At 26.7% G+C, this 14,166-nt stretch overlaps 1 protein-coding gene and 1 pseudogene across 1 annotated transcript; one reads left to right on the top strand and one right to left on the bottom strand.

Moving 5' to 3' along the window:
• The window catches only part of LOC119676358, a 23,282-nt pseudogene extending 16,210 nt beyond the window's left edge, over positions 1 to 7,072 (bottom strand).
• Positions 7,073 to 8,736: 1,664 nt separating this feature from the next.
• LOC119681772 (serine/threonine-protein phosphatase 2A regulatory subunit B'' subunit gamma-like) lies at positions 8,737 to 10,626 on the top strand. The gene is made up of 3 exons (XM_038095050.1): positions 8,737 to 9,208; positions 9,277 to 10,054; positions 10,282 to 10,626. Exons 1-3 carry the CDS (start codon positions 8,767 to 8,769, stop codon positions 10,370 to 10,372), a joined length of 1,311 nt encoding a protein of 436 aa, XP_037950978.1. The 5' UTR covers positions 8,737 to 8,766; the 3' UTR covers positions 10,373 to 10,626.
• Positions 10,627 to 14,166: the final 3,540 nt, after the last annotated feature.

Here is a 14,166-nt window from a genome sequence, read left to right as displayed (position 1 = left end):
GCTATGGGATATCCAAAAAGACTTATTAAGTTTTTAAAACAAATTATTTTAAAGTACATTTTTTGAAAATAAAAATCGTATATATATTCAGTGTTCTTTAATTATTGGTTAATTTAAACAATCGAAATCAATTCAACGAATGTGTAATAATAAGTGTTTATAAAATCCATACAAAATCTATACAAAAATATATTTAAACGGATCTATAGTTATAAGTGTAAACATAATATTATTTATCTATCAATTAAAGTCGTTTAGATATAAAAACTTGTTACTTATGAGAATTATGAATTAAGATAATATATGTGTAATATATAAAGTTATATATCTAATAAATTTAAAAAAAAAATTCAATTTTTAAGTATGCTTCGTTAAAAAATGGTTTTAATATATTTGAAAGTTTGTTGACTAAAGTTATATAGATAAAGCACATTTTTTTCATAACTTTTGATAAAAAATTTTGTTAAACCTTATAAAAGTTGTTACACAACAAGATGATCTGTAGTTGTATCTAAAAACATAATACATATATATTTATCAATCAAACGTAAAAGTTATTTAGAAAATTATTTAGCTTATAAAATTAGCTCGTTTATTATATAACTCTTATTTAAGTAAAGCTAATAAGATTTGTCACTAATGACAATTTCGACTTAAGATAGTAAATATATACAAGAAACTGTGATATATCCATCTATATTTGAAATAAAAATGTGTTTTCTGTACCACACAAAAAATGATTTTAAGTTATTTGGAAGTATCAAGACTAAATTCTGAACATTTAATAGATGTAGCATTTCCTCACATCGTTTTGGAGAGGAAATAGTTTAAAAAAGTTTATAAAAATTATCACATGACAAGGGGTTCTATAACTGTAGGTGAGAGAATCTATAGTTGTTTAAATAAAGCAGTTTATAGTTAACTCTTAGCAGTAATTACTTTATTAAAGCACATAAATATGATCACTTATGACAATTATCATTTAATATAGAATTATATATCCATTCAAGAAACTTTTATATATCTTTACTTATTATAAAATAAAAAAAATTTGTGATTTTATCTCACTCAAAATTGATTTTAAGATGTTCGTATGTTTGTATACTAAAGTTACATAGATGTTGCATTTTTCTAAATAATTTTTGTTAAACTACTTTATCAAAGCTTTTGCAAACTAAACTTAAAAACATGACATGAGAAAAATTGTTATGAAACTTAAGTCATATAGATGTACCACTTTTTATCAAAGCTCTTAAAAACTGTCATATGACAAGAAAATCTAAACTGCGTATGATAACAGTATAAATTTATTAAAAAATTGTTATAATACTAATGTCACATAGATGTACCACTTTTTCTTTATAATTTTTGATGAACTGCTTTATCAAAGTTCTTGAAAATCGTCACATGACAAGAGAATCTAAATTGCACGTAAAAACATGTGAGTATAAATTTTTAAAGAAATTGTTATAAGACTAAAGTTATATAGATGTATCACTTTTTCTTCATAATTTTTGATCAACTAATATAATAAAGCTCTTGAAAACTGTCACATGACAAACATATAAGAGAATAAATTTATCAATTCATTGTGATTGAATATAACACTTTATAGTTAAAATTTCTATTAAGTATTTTATTAAAATTTATAAAGATTGTCACTTACATTGTGACCGAAAGGTTTTCGGAAGTTCTCATTTAAAATTCGCGCGCTGTATATTTTTCGATATTTTAAGTTATGTAGTTTGGCAGCCCTGTCCTTAATTACTATGCCAAAATGAGCGCGATCTGTCGGACAGTTCGTTTACGGCAGCTGTTGAAACCAGTTCACCTCAGTAGTGCGTTGCGAAAAAAACAATGGAAAAAAATATTGAACAAAGAGTTTGCATCAAATTTTGTTTTTCGAACGAAATTTCGTGTGCAGAATCGTTGCGAATGCTACAAAAGGCTTATGGGGAATCAGTTTTATCGAAAACTCAAGTTTATGAGTGGTACAAAGCCTTTCAGGACTGTCGTACGACCGTCGAAGACATGCCGCGTTCTGGACGACCTTCGACCTCTACCACCGACGAAAACATTGAAAAGGCAAAGGAAATCGTGTTCAAAAATCCTCATGTGAGTGTTAGAGAGATAGCACGAGAGCTAGGCATCGGTCGTGAGATGGCTCGTTTGATTTTGGTGGACAATTTGTGTATGCGACGTGTCAACGCCCGGCTTGTTCCGATTCACCTCAATTTGTTCAACATTATCAACGATTTTAAGGCCAAACATTCAATAAATACCATCGAACAGCCACCGTATTCACCTGATCTTGCACCGTGTGACTTTTTCCTGTTTCCCAACCTCAAATTACCACTCAGAGGAACGCGTTTTGAATCCATAGAAGACGTAAAACAGAATTCGCAGAGGGAACTCAAAGCCATACCGGAAAGCGCCTATAAAAAAATGTTTTTGATGTTGGAAAACGTTGCATTTTGTGTATCGCTTCTAATTGGGCATATTTTGAGGAGATAAAATAAATATTGATGAAGATTAAGAATTTTGCGTTTGTACATTGTGACCGGAAACTTTTCGGTCACAATGTATGACAGTTTTGACTCAAGATAGTACATTCATAGTATAAATTGTTATATCTCTACATTTAAAATAGAAATAATAAGTATATGTCACCCACACAGGTGGCTTTAAGAACTTTGAACTTTTGAAGATCAATGTCATATAGATGTTGCACTTGCTACCCATTACACCTGAAGCAATTCGCCTGAAGCAATTAATCTAATAAAAATTGTTATATGAATATACATTTATCCTTACTAGAGACGTCTTTCATGGACTTCATATTCAAATTTAAAAAAAATCAATATTTTGTATTATTAATAAATTTCAGCAACAGCTTTTTATAACAATTCTTCAATTTTTATTACATTTTACAGTAAATACTTACACAATAAATTATTGTGTAAAATTGGCTATAAGTAAACATATATTTTAAGAAATGTATTGTATTGTTTTTCCAAAGGATATTTGATTTCTATAGCAGTCACAATATGCGAAAATTGTGTCAGTACTGAATTCTGAAAAACAAATAATAAATTAAAATTGACTATTGTGTAATTTTGAACAGTTGCCGTTTCATTAGCAGGCAAAAACGTAATGAGTCGATAAATCAAAGTGAAGACATTTACATTTGCACATCAGTTTTCGATATTTGGAATCCGAAATCCGAAATCGGAAATTCGATTTTTATGCGTAACGCATAAAAGCAATTTACAGAAGTTGTAAGTGGCACAATTACACATGTTGCCAGGTACTTAAAAGTTAATACATGTTCAACATGCATGCCTGCGCAAATACTCACATACAATCACTGAGTAGCTGAGTAGCTGAGTAGATAGACGGATAGACACTGATACTGATAGATACAGCTATAGTAATATATTTAGTTGTGTGGCAATTGCATATGGGCATGTACTGAATATTCGCATTTGTGTTGATTGTATCAGCTTCTTTTCATTGCTGGAACATTTATGAAACCGTAACGAAGATAAAATGCATGCCAAATGGCAAGGATTACTTTAGCTTCTTTAGGTACATGCCAATGCTTGTTTGGCAGTTGTTGCAACAAGCAATAAAATCTGTTGTTTACAAAATCGACAAGTACAACATATGCTAAAGCTTTTATCTGTTTATCTCAACCATAATGGACGAATTCTCAGAATTGCACAAAGAATGACTTTAATGGCTTTTACATTGTTCTGAGCACTTAAATCTGTGCACTTGAAATGTTGAACGTATACGAATTGAAAGCTTTATATGGTTAATTTATTTCATATTAATCCTTATTGTTGTACTTAATTCATAGTTGGCATTAATTAAGGTAATCTTTAGTGTGCATTGGATTTCGTAATAGAGATTACGAAATGAGCATCAAGTTCACACATGTATACTGAGAAAATTAAATCAATATTTCAATATTAATAATAAATTAATTACGGTAACTTACAAAAGAATTAAATATGATCTATCTTATTCCATAAATGATATTAAATTTAAATCCATAGCACAAAATAGACAATCACATTAATTTAAAAATTTTTTAAGAGCAATAAATCTTCATTTCTTCTTTTATAACTTCTTTTATAAGAAATCGATGTATGCACTTACGACGATAAACCTATAATATTCATAAAGGCAGGTTTACTGTATCCTAAGAATATGAATGGCTTTAAAGTTTGATAACAATATGCGAACATTACTACATTTCTAACTGAAACTTCTGGCAAGTTATTTGAAGGGTCTTCATAGCCTCTGTTACAATCTCAACAAGTTGGATCTATCTGAAACGGTAGAATGTTGACGCTGCTTGGAGACAGATGAGACACCTAATCACCTTATTTGTAAGTGTTCACATTTGATATTTTAATTAAGGGTTTTTTTTATAGAGTAATAGATCATAATAATAGAGTGAAATATAAACTATCAGGGTTGTAAATGGTATAATTTTTAAAAATTATTTATATAATATTAGTTTTAATACTCTAATACTTCAATACTTTAATCATTATTGTATTTATATTTCCTAACATATGAAACTAACGAATTTAAAATTATTCAAGAGAACTAATTTCCATTTGCATTTAAAATCCTTTACCGACCTTTTAACAGCTTTATGTGGTTTTATATTATTTTCTTTTATTATTTCTAGAATACTCTAATTTATTTCTTATTTTAAATGATTTGCATTAAATAGCATTAAGTCATTAAGTGTTTTTTTTTTGGTAAGCTCAAGTAAGTACAATTAAAATCCTTTACGATTTCCTCTCAAGTAAAATTGCTTTTCAAAGCTTTATTTTTATGTGCTTTACATTTTTCAACACAAATACCACAATTTTCATTAAAAATTTAACCTGACTCGATGGCCACCAACACATATGCCACATCTATAAATACTAAGAAACAATTATTGTGTAATTGTGTGATTGTGTATTAATTTGTGTATTTTAAATTCAGTTTCCATAGTTTTCACTGTACAAACATAAGAACGTAAAAACGAACAAACGAACAAACGAACGAATGAGCATTTCTTTTAATTTTTTTATGTACTGTACTTTGCTTTCAACGAAACAAGTGTATTTTCATAGTTGGCAACAGTGATCAATATTCTAACAACAACAACAACACCAAATACAGTGGCGCTGAAAACATACACAAAAATACTAAAATAAAAAATTAAATAAAAAAAAAAGATATAAATACAAAACAAATTTCTAAATTATTTACAAGTGCAATTTTCTCAATTTTTTCCGTTTGTTTCCAAAAGCCATTGTTTCAGGTGAACATTTACATACACATTATTGCATACATATATATTTATATGTATGTATGTATGCTTATATTAATATATGTGTGTGTTTATTTTATTCATATACATTTTTTAAACATTTGTTACAAAATTTGTGTGTTTGGGCAGGTTATATACTATATGTGCACGCTCTCATAGCTTCACTGCTCGAACACCGCAATTTTATAAGAATTTCGAAAGGAACTCAATTTAGTTGTGGCACCTCGACATGATATGGCGAAAACGCAAAGCCAAAGGCAATGGCAGAGGTAATGGCAAAGAAAAAGGCAAAGGTAAACGTAAAAATGTGAAAATAAGAAAATCGTTTGAACGCTCATTCGGGAATTCAAATGTGTTTCGTTATGTTTCGTTGTTTACAGTTATATAGCACGCGCGCGCAAATTATTTAAATAATTACAGAACAAGAAAAACTCATTGAACGAAAAAAAAAAAATTCCAGTATAATAAAAGTGAAATAATAATGAATAATTTAAATGATTTAAAGCAACAGTAAGAGTTATTTCAATTTTAAAATATTAATTAAAACTTTAATAAAAATTTATTGCAATAATTTATTTAAAAAGTGTTATAAAAAAGCATCAAAAGTTTTTTAGTAGTTAGCGTTTAATTCACCATTACGTTGGCAAGGCAAGTTCTACCACAGAAAGGTGAATTATTTCACATGCGTACGGTACACCAACGTAGTCATAATAACTTTGTAATAAGACTCGAAATTATATAATAGAATAATTTTATATAAAAATTTATTAGCGGGCTAATTGATCATTTAAATAGAAATAAAAAAATTATGATTTATTATTTATATTTAAAAATAATTTATATATTACTAAAATATTTTTATAGTTTTTATATTTTTTTACCGGGCTTAAGTCGTTTATTTAAAATGATAAACGACAAAAACGGTAAAAAATATAAAAACTAAATAAATATCGATCGTAATAACAATTTAATAAAATATTTTTCCGATACATCGACTATCTTCGATAGTCATCTTGAGGGAAACACAGCCTTTTAGCCAGAATATTATTAATTTTTTTTAAATTTCAAATAAAAGACAAGATTACTTATTCTTTGCTGAATATGCTATGTTGTTGCTAAATGGAAGTGCTAACTTTCTAAAGAATTTTAAAATAGTTTAATATTCTGAGTAAGTTTTTCCACTCAACTATACCAGGCCTATGCATTAGTTTTTTTGGTAAACAAAATATGTTATTTTCAAATTAAATACATTTTTTTTTATTTAAAATATTGATCATCGTCTTCGACACATTTCAACCATCTTTCAGGTAACTTATGAATACCATGGACAATGGTATTTGGAGGTTTTGGATTAGGCTAAGGCCCATATGCACTGCAACTAATGTGATCTATTGTGTACCGATATGAATACTATACTACCTAACAACACCTGCACTTGAGTGCATTTATTGCTTATTGTTATACAAAGCACGTCACACACATTCATTCATAACTATATTGTTTATTGATAATATTAATATTTTCATTTTAAATATAAGAAATTTACTATATTAAAGATATATTATTATTATAAAAAATTCTTTTCTTACCTGGTATGGGTCCACATACACGTGGAATTATTTCCAGTATTGCAGAACATGAGGGATCTTCAAAACATAACTGTCGAGCTAATATGCAATTTAAAATTGCTGAGGCTACTTTAATATTGGAACCTGAAAATAATAATTAAATAATTATATAATGAATTTGTTATTTAAAATTTATTTATATTCTTAGAATATATAGAAATTAAGTAAAATATTTAATTGATTAAGTGATCAAAATAACAAAAATGATTACAAGCAATCTCAAAAAGTTAATCTTAAAAGTAAATAGTTAACCTCTTCGTGGTTAATATATTTTTAATATAAGCAGCAATATAAAAATAATAATAGCAATATGTCGCTAAGAACTATTTCTTAGTTGTTAGATAACAAGTTCTTATATCTATTTTTTAGATTACGAAATTAACGAAATTAACTAGAATTACGAAATTGTTTTTAGCGACATCTAGCAATATTATTTGTATAAATTGATACAAGATCATTAGCGTGGACGAGAACCGTCAGAATGACATGTGGAAAAAATAATGCAGCGACATCTGTCAATGATAGTTCTATTGGAGAGTTAAGCACATTAAGTAAAGTTATGAACCACATATCCGAGGAAATGCAAAAATAGGAATATAAATTTTATTTCAAGATTTTTTTGAAAAAAACTTAGAATTGCAATGTTTACAGAAGTTAAAATTTCGATATTATAAGACATTATATATTATAACACCACATAAAGTGCTATTAGGTATATTCTCAATCATCAACTGTTTAATGATAGGCATGAATATTGATTCAATAAAAATAAATAATAAAAATTTGAATAAAAATTGTTTTTAGTCGTTCGTGATATAATAGGTACATCCATTATTTGCTACAAAATTTTTCATTTGTGTTTTCAATCTGATTTGATTCGCGCAATTTTCTCTTTAACTTATAAATAAATAGGCTTATAGAGCCTATTTAACTAAAACTTCGCGATATTGAAGTTTAAGAGTTGCACAATGTTTATATTAATTATGCTGAGAAATAGAATACAAATCATCTTAAACCAACTGGCGTATGCAATATTCAGATTTGCTCTACGAACATCTGGTAACATAAAAGTTTTTGTCCTGTTTTTGCTGTGTAGCACAGTTTAGCGGAAGCTATATTGCAAAGAAACCCAGACAATACCATATATAGAACAAGAACATTATAAAAATATTAGAGTAAAAAAATTAGCATTATGGGTTATATTTCACTATCTAAACATAATCGTTTCTATGGTTTCAATATTCAGTAATTATCGTTTTTGGAAATGTCTGTGCTTTATATACATATGTATGTTGCAAGAATGAAGATCAACCAACAAATTACTGCATATGAAACTTTTTAACTTAAAAAATTTATTGTGAGGAAAATTCAATAATTAAATGATTATGTAAATCAAAATAAATATACTAATCTTTGTTATATTATATCTAAAACACTAAATTAATAATATACTTGACATATATATTATCAAATCTGTAATGAATAATTTATTTTTTACTTGCGATTAAAATTTCAAATAAAATTTTTGCAGCGGCTAATGTCTACAAGAAAAAGTTTTTTATCGTAGTGTTGGCAACTCTTTATTTGATCTCTTGAAACTCTCCATTTGTTTATTTTTTGATCTTTCTTTTTAGCCATCTTGACATTTCTCACGAACAGCTGATTAGAGTATATGAAAATAGCAAAGTGCATTGCATATCAAGAATTTTTGGCTAAATATCTAAATTAAATAAATTTTATATTAAATTCAAATAACAAAACTAAAAAGTGTGCAAAAAATTAAACCATTTTAATAAAATGATTGAATTGGATCCTGATATTGTAGTAGAATTCGAGAGTCTGGAAGTGTCAACAAAACGACCAACACTAGAGGAAATCAGTAATTTTGATGAAAATTCACATCTTAAAGTAAGAGAAGAAGCAACACATCCCACTTTTGCCACAATACCAAAGTTTTTTCACGCACCGCCACCATTGACCGATACACTGCGACAGAATTTGCGTAAGGAGGCACATTCGTTGTTTTTACAGAAGCGTTCCCAAGAATTGCTGGACAATGAAGAGTTGAATGCATTATGGGGTATACTGGAGAAGCAGTGCACACAAATAACACCGCTTGGACAACAATTGATTGGTTATGATGAATATTTAAAAGTAATCGAAGCGGTGAGTGAAAAATGTCGCAAATTCTTAACAGCGCGTCTGTTTGCCAAATTGCAGTGCAGTTCAGGTTATCCAGGTAGGTGACTTCATATAATTTGGTTGTCTTTAATAAACCATTAAAGATTATTTTTATTTTTCTTAAAGGTAAAGTGGAAATTGTTAGTATATTTAATTATACTATGCGAAAAGTATGGCTAATGCAGGGCCGCATAGGACTTTCATTCTACGATGATACTGGGCAGGGCTTTTTACGTGAAATTGATATGGAAAACTATATCGTTGATATTATACCGACTTTGTCACAAATTTCCGTCGAACCATCTTTTCATAGTTTCTATGTTTGTACGGTGGTGAAAAAATTCTTTTTCTTTCTCGATCCGCTACACACTGGACGTATACGGATACGTGATATATTGGCCTCTGGTCTGCTGGCTGAGCTGTTGGAGTTGCGTGATGAAACAACGAAGGAAGAACAAGAGAGAAATTGGTTCTCAATGACGTCAGTGTTGAGTGTGTATGGAAATTATCTTAATTTGGATAAAGACCATAATGGAATGTTGAGTAAGCAAGAGTTAGCTGCTTATGGCAGTGGTACACTGACATCTGTTTTCCTCGATCGTGTGTTTGATGAATGTCGGACATTTGATGGTGAAATGGATTATAAAACATTTCTTGATTTTGTACTTGCACTTGATAATCGCAATGAACCACAATCGCTGCATTACTTATTCCGTATATTAGATGTCCAGCACAAGGGCTACCTGACCGCACAAACACTTCATTATTTTTTCAAAGGCATACAGGAGCAAATACGCGCTGTAAATGCTGATGCGGTAAACTTTGAAGACCTGAAAGATGAAATTTTTGATATGGTCAAATCAAAGGATCCCTACAAAATTACATTACAGGATTTAATTAATTGGTAAGTTTTTATAAAGTTGCACAAAGAAGGTTTCAAAAACACTTGCCACAACTTAATAATAATATTTCATCTTCTCTGTGGGTGTGTGGTGTGTGAGTGTGTGTGTGTGTGTGTGGTTGTTGCTGGTATGCCAAGTGCCGCTCTTCTCTCGGTTGTCGGTTGCCAGTTGCCATTTGCTGGCTGTTAGTTGCTATTTCAATTAAATTTCTTTACTTATTTAATTGCAGTGGACAAGCTGAAACTGTTGTCTCCATACTAATTGAATTTCACAAATTCTGGGCATATGAAAATCGTGAAGAAAATTCACATAATGTTTGAGAATTTGTAATAGCAAATACGGAAATTGTGAAACGACCAGAATAAATAAAAATTTAATTAAAATGTTGGAAATGCAATTGCCACAACGACTGAGAAAATTAGATGCTTTTAATTAAAAATGAGTTTCCTTTATTTCGTTTCGTTTTTTTTTTTTTCGATTCTCATTTTCCTTACTGCCATTTGTGTGCCACACTTACGAATCTGCCGGGTTGTAAGTTTAGTTAATAATATTAAATTCAGAATGTTCTGCACATGTAAACAATTAAAATTTAAAGTTTAAGAATTTAAACATTCCATAGTTTTTAAAAACAAAATGTAACCATAAGTTTATAACTATTACAATTTAAATTTAATTTCAAATTTCATTTAAATTTTTAAAAATTAATTAATTAATCTTTAAATTTAATTTAAGATTTTTTTAAATTTAAGATTTAATTTGAATTTGTTTTTAATTTTAATTTAAATTTTATTTAAATTTATTTTAAAATTTAAAATGAAATTTTTTTTAAAATTTAATTTAGGTTTATTTTAATATTTAATATTAAATTTATTTTAAAAAATTAATTCAAATCTATTTTAAAATTTAATTTAGGTTTATTTTAAAATTTAATTTGAAACTTATTTTGAAATTTAATATGAAATTTATTTCAAAATTTAATTTAGGTTTATTTTAAAATTTAATCCAAATTTTTTTTAAAATTTAATTTAAATGTAATTTAAAGTATTTTAAAATTTAATTTAAATTTTTTTTTAAATTAAATTTTAGATTTTATAAAAAATTTGATTTAATTTTATTTTAAAATTTATTTTAAGATTTAACTTATATTTATTTTAAAATTTTATTTAAGTTTATTTTAAAATTTTGTTAAAATTAATTTTAAGATTTTACTTTAATTTATTTTAAAATTTTATTTAAATTTATTTTAAAATTAATTATGAAATTTATTTTGAAATTGAATTCATATTCATTTCAAAATTTATTTGGAAATTTATTTTAAAATTTTATTTTAATTTGTTTTAAAATTTAATATGAAATTTATTTTAAAATTTGATTTGATTTTATTTTAAAATTTTATTTTAATTTATTTTAAAATTTAATATGGTATTTATTTTAAAATTTAATTTAGGTTTCAAAATTTTATCCAAATTTATTTTAAAATTTAATTTAAATTTATTTTAAAATTAAATTTTAGATTTTATATAAAATTTTATTTGATTTTATTTAAAAATTTGATTTAAGATTTAATTTACATTTATTTTAAAATTTAACTTAAATTTATTTTAAAATTTTATTTAAATTTATTTTAAAATTTAATTTAAATTTATTTTTAAATTGATCAATTTTATTTTAAATTAATTGGGAATTTATTTAAAATTTTATTTAATTCTTTTAAATTAATTTAATTTATTTTTTAATTAATTATGAAATTTATTTTAAATTAATACAAATTCATTCAATTGAATTGAAATATTTTAAAAATTTTATTTTAATTTATTTTTAAAATTTAATCCAAATTTATTTTAAATTGTAGGTTTATTTTAAAATTTTATTTTAATTTATTTTAAAATTTAATATGAAATTTATTTTAAAATTTAATTTAAGTTTTTTTCAAAATTTAATCCAAATTTACTTTAAAACTTAACTTAAATTTATTTTAAAATTTAATTGGAAATTTATTTTAAAATTTAATTGGAAATTTATTTTAAAATTTAATTGGAAATTTATTTTAAAATTTAATTGAAAATTTAATTTCTCAATTTTAATTATATTAAGTTTAGTAAATTTAATTTGTATGATATTAAATATAAATTTAATTATTATTTATTTTTAAGCTATATACTGTTTGCTCAAAACTGTTTGCTTTTAGTTTAATTAATATTTATTTATTCACTTTTTTAGTAGAGATTATTTGGCTTTACAAAAAAAAATGTAACTTTGATGTGTGTTAATTATGATTTTTTTCTATCATTTACATAAATTACTTTTTATGTAAGAAAAAAAATTGTCATTTTATTGATATTGTAAATGTATGAAGTCATTATAAATATTTTAATTAGCGTTTAGCGTTAATAATTTTTTATATATTCATTTTGCTGTAAAGCATTTTTAAATGAAGTAGAGGTATTTTTTACATTAGAGTTTAACTTATAATTAAATAAAAAATTATGTAAATGTACAAAAAATAACGTAATTAGTTTTTATACCAAAAACAAAAAAAAACTGTTTTATGTATTAATTGTATATGTATTACTTAATGATGTTAACTGAAGGTGTTGAATCACGCTGTCCAAATAATATTTATTTAATATTTTGTAATTATATGAAATTATAGTTAAATAAAGATTTTCGTATTAAAAATATATGTTCAATAGTTTCAATTAATTACATTAAACTTTAAAAATCAAATCGATTCATAAAATTTGTTTATACAACAAACAAGCGGGGGTCGTGTTTCATGTCTAGAGATATCAAGTGAAGGCGTTGAAAATCTTGTTACTATAGATAATCTTCAAAGTGCCGTCTCAGAGATGATACTGCCTTTATATTCATTGAGATTGAATATCGGCAAGGGCATATGCAATGAAAAGAGGGTTCTACTATATATATGGTGGGACGTTGGGACAGCGCACTGTCCAACAAGTGGCCCCACTGAAGTGAAGGATTAACGGAAGTAGACCACGAAACGACTTGGGTCCTTTTTCGTCCTTTGATTCTCGGATGTTGTTATTGAGTTAAAGCTGGAGTGGCTTCCGTTCGCATAACTACATCTTTTGTTAATGCAAGCATCTCATTTAGCTTGAGGTTTCCTGCCAAGTCGTCACCAACCCAATGGTGTCCCAAGACAGTCTTTCTCCTACTTGCCAGTGCTGGACATTGGCACAATATATGCAACCGCTGTCTCCTTTTCTTCTAGACATAGTCTGCAAGTGTCTTCCTCAGCAAGAGTTATCTTTTTGAGGTGATACTTGAAGTTGCCATGTCCAGTAATTAGTGAGGTCAGCCAGCTTAGAGTGCTCTGCGAATAGCTAAGCACTTTTATCGCTTCTCTGGCCCACGGTTTAGGTAACATGAGTTTGATCTGTCTACAAGTGCTGAACTCTCTCCATCTATTAAGATGAAGTGAGATTCACTTATAGACATAGGCTGCCGAGAGTTCTACTAACTACAGCACTATGGTTACATTACAGTTTAAATCAAAATATGTTGTGGGAATAGGTAATAGTCCTTATCGAGTATAATCTATCCAGCAATGGAAGTGAATTTGTTAAAAACATTTCCGCAGTTAATTTATAAATCTCTAAGTTCGAATATACAAGTCAAGTACCAAATTGACTTTGAGTCAATTGGCTAATGAACACTGACTCTGAGCTTCAAATTTAGCAGAGCACGAGTTTAATTCTTGATACTTGCAAACTCAAAAATTATTTACGAATTATTAAATATAAGAAATAATTCCAAGGTACTATTGATGGATATTTGGCAAAACTCGCAACAGCTGTGTATGGTCAGTGAAAAATTAAATTAACAAATAAATAATAAAATTTTGTTGTTGTAAATCACTACTGTTCAAAACATTTCCTCTCTGAAACAATAGTTTAACAATTTTCAAAAGTATTTTACTTTTTTGTACTAACCAAATATCCTTCGAGTGCTTACTTCAAGTATTTATAAAAATTAAAAAGTCATTAAAAACAATTACTTTAACGATTTTAACAATTCTGACAATTATTTTTTAAACTTGTTTGCACTTCATTCGATTGAATCATGTTAATTTTATATTTCACTTTAATTT

This window comes from Teleopsis dalmanni, chromosome 2, assembly GCF_002237135.1.
Source record: "Teleopsis dalmanni isolate 2A chromosome 2, ASM223713v2, whole genome shotgun sequence".
Lineage (NCBI taxonomy): Eukaryota > Metazoa > Arthropoda > Insecta > Diptera > Diopsidae > Teleopsis > Teleopsis dalmanni.
Note: the sequence above shows the minus strand (reverse complement) of the source record. Positions and strands in the feature narration are given on the sequence as shown.

What these genes read in the sequence shown, in the direction of transcription:
- LOC119681772 (XM_038095050.1), top strand. Translation starts at nt 8,767, where the DNA reads ATGATTGAATTGGATCCTGATATTGTAGTAGAATTCGAGAGTCTGGAA. An exon ending in GTGCAGTTCAGGTTATCCAG is followed by an intron (nt 9,209 to 9,276) that starts GTAGGTGACTTC and finishes TTTTTCTTAAAG; the next exon opens with GTAAAGTGGAAATTGTTAGT. An exon ending in TTACAGGATTTAATTAATTG is followed by an intron (nt 10,055 to 10,281) that starts GTAAGTTTTTAT and finishes ATTTAATTGCAG; the next exon opens with TGGACAAGCTGAAACTGTTG.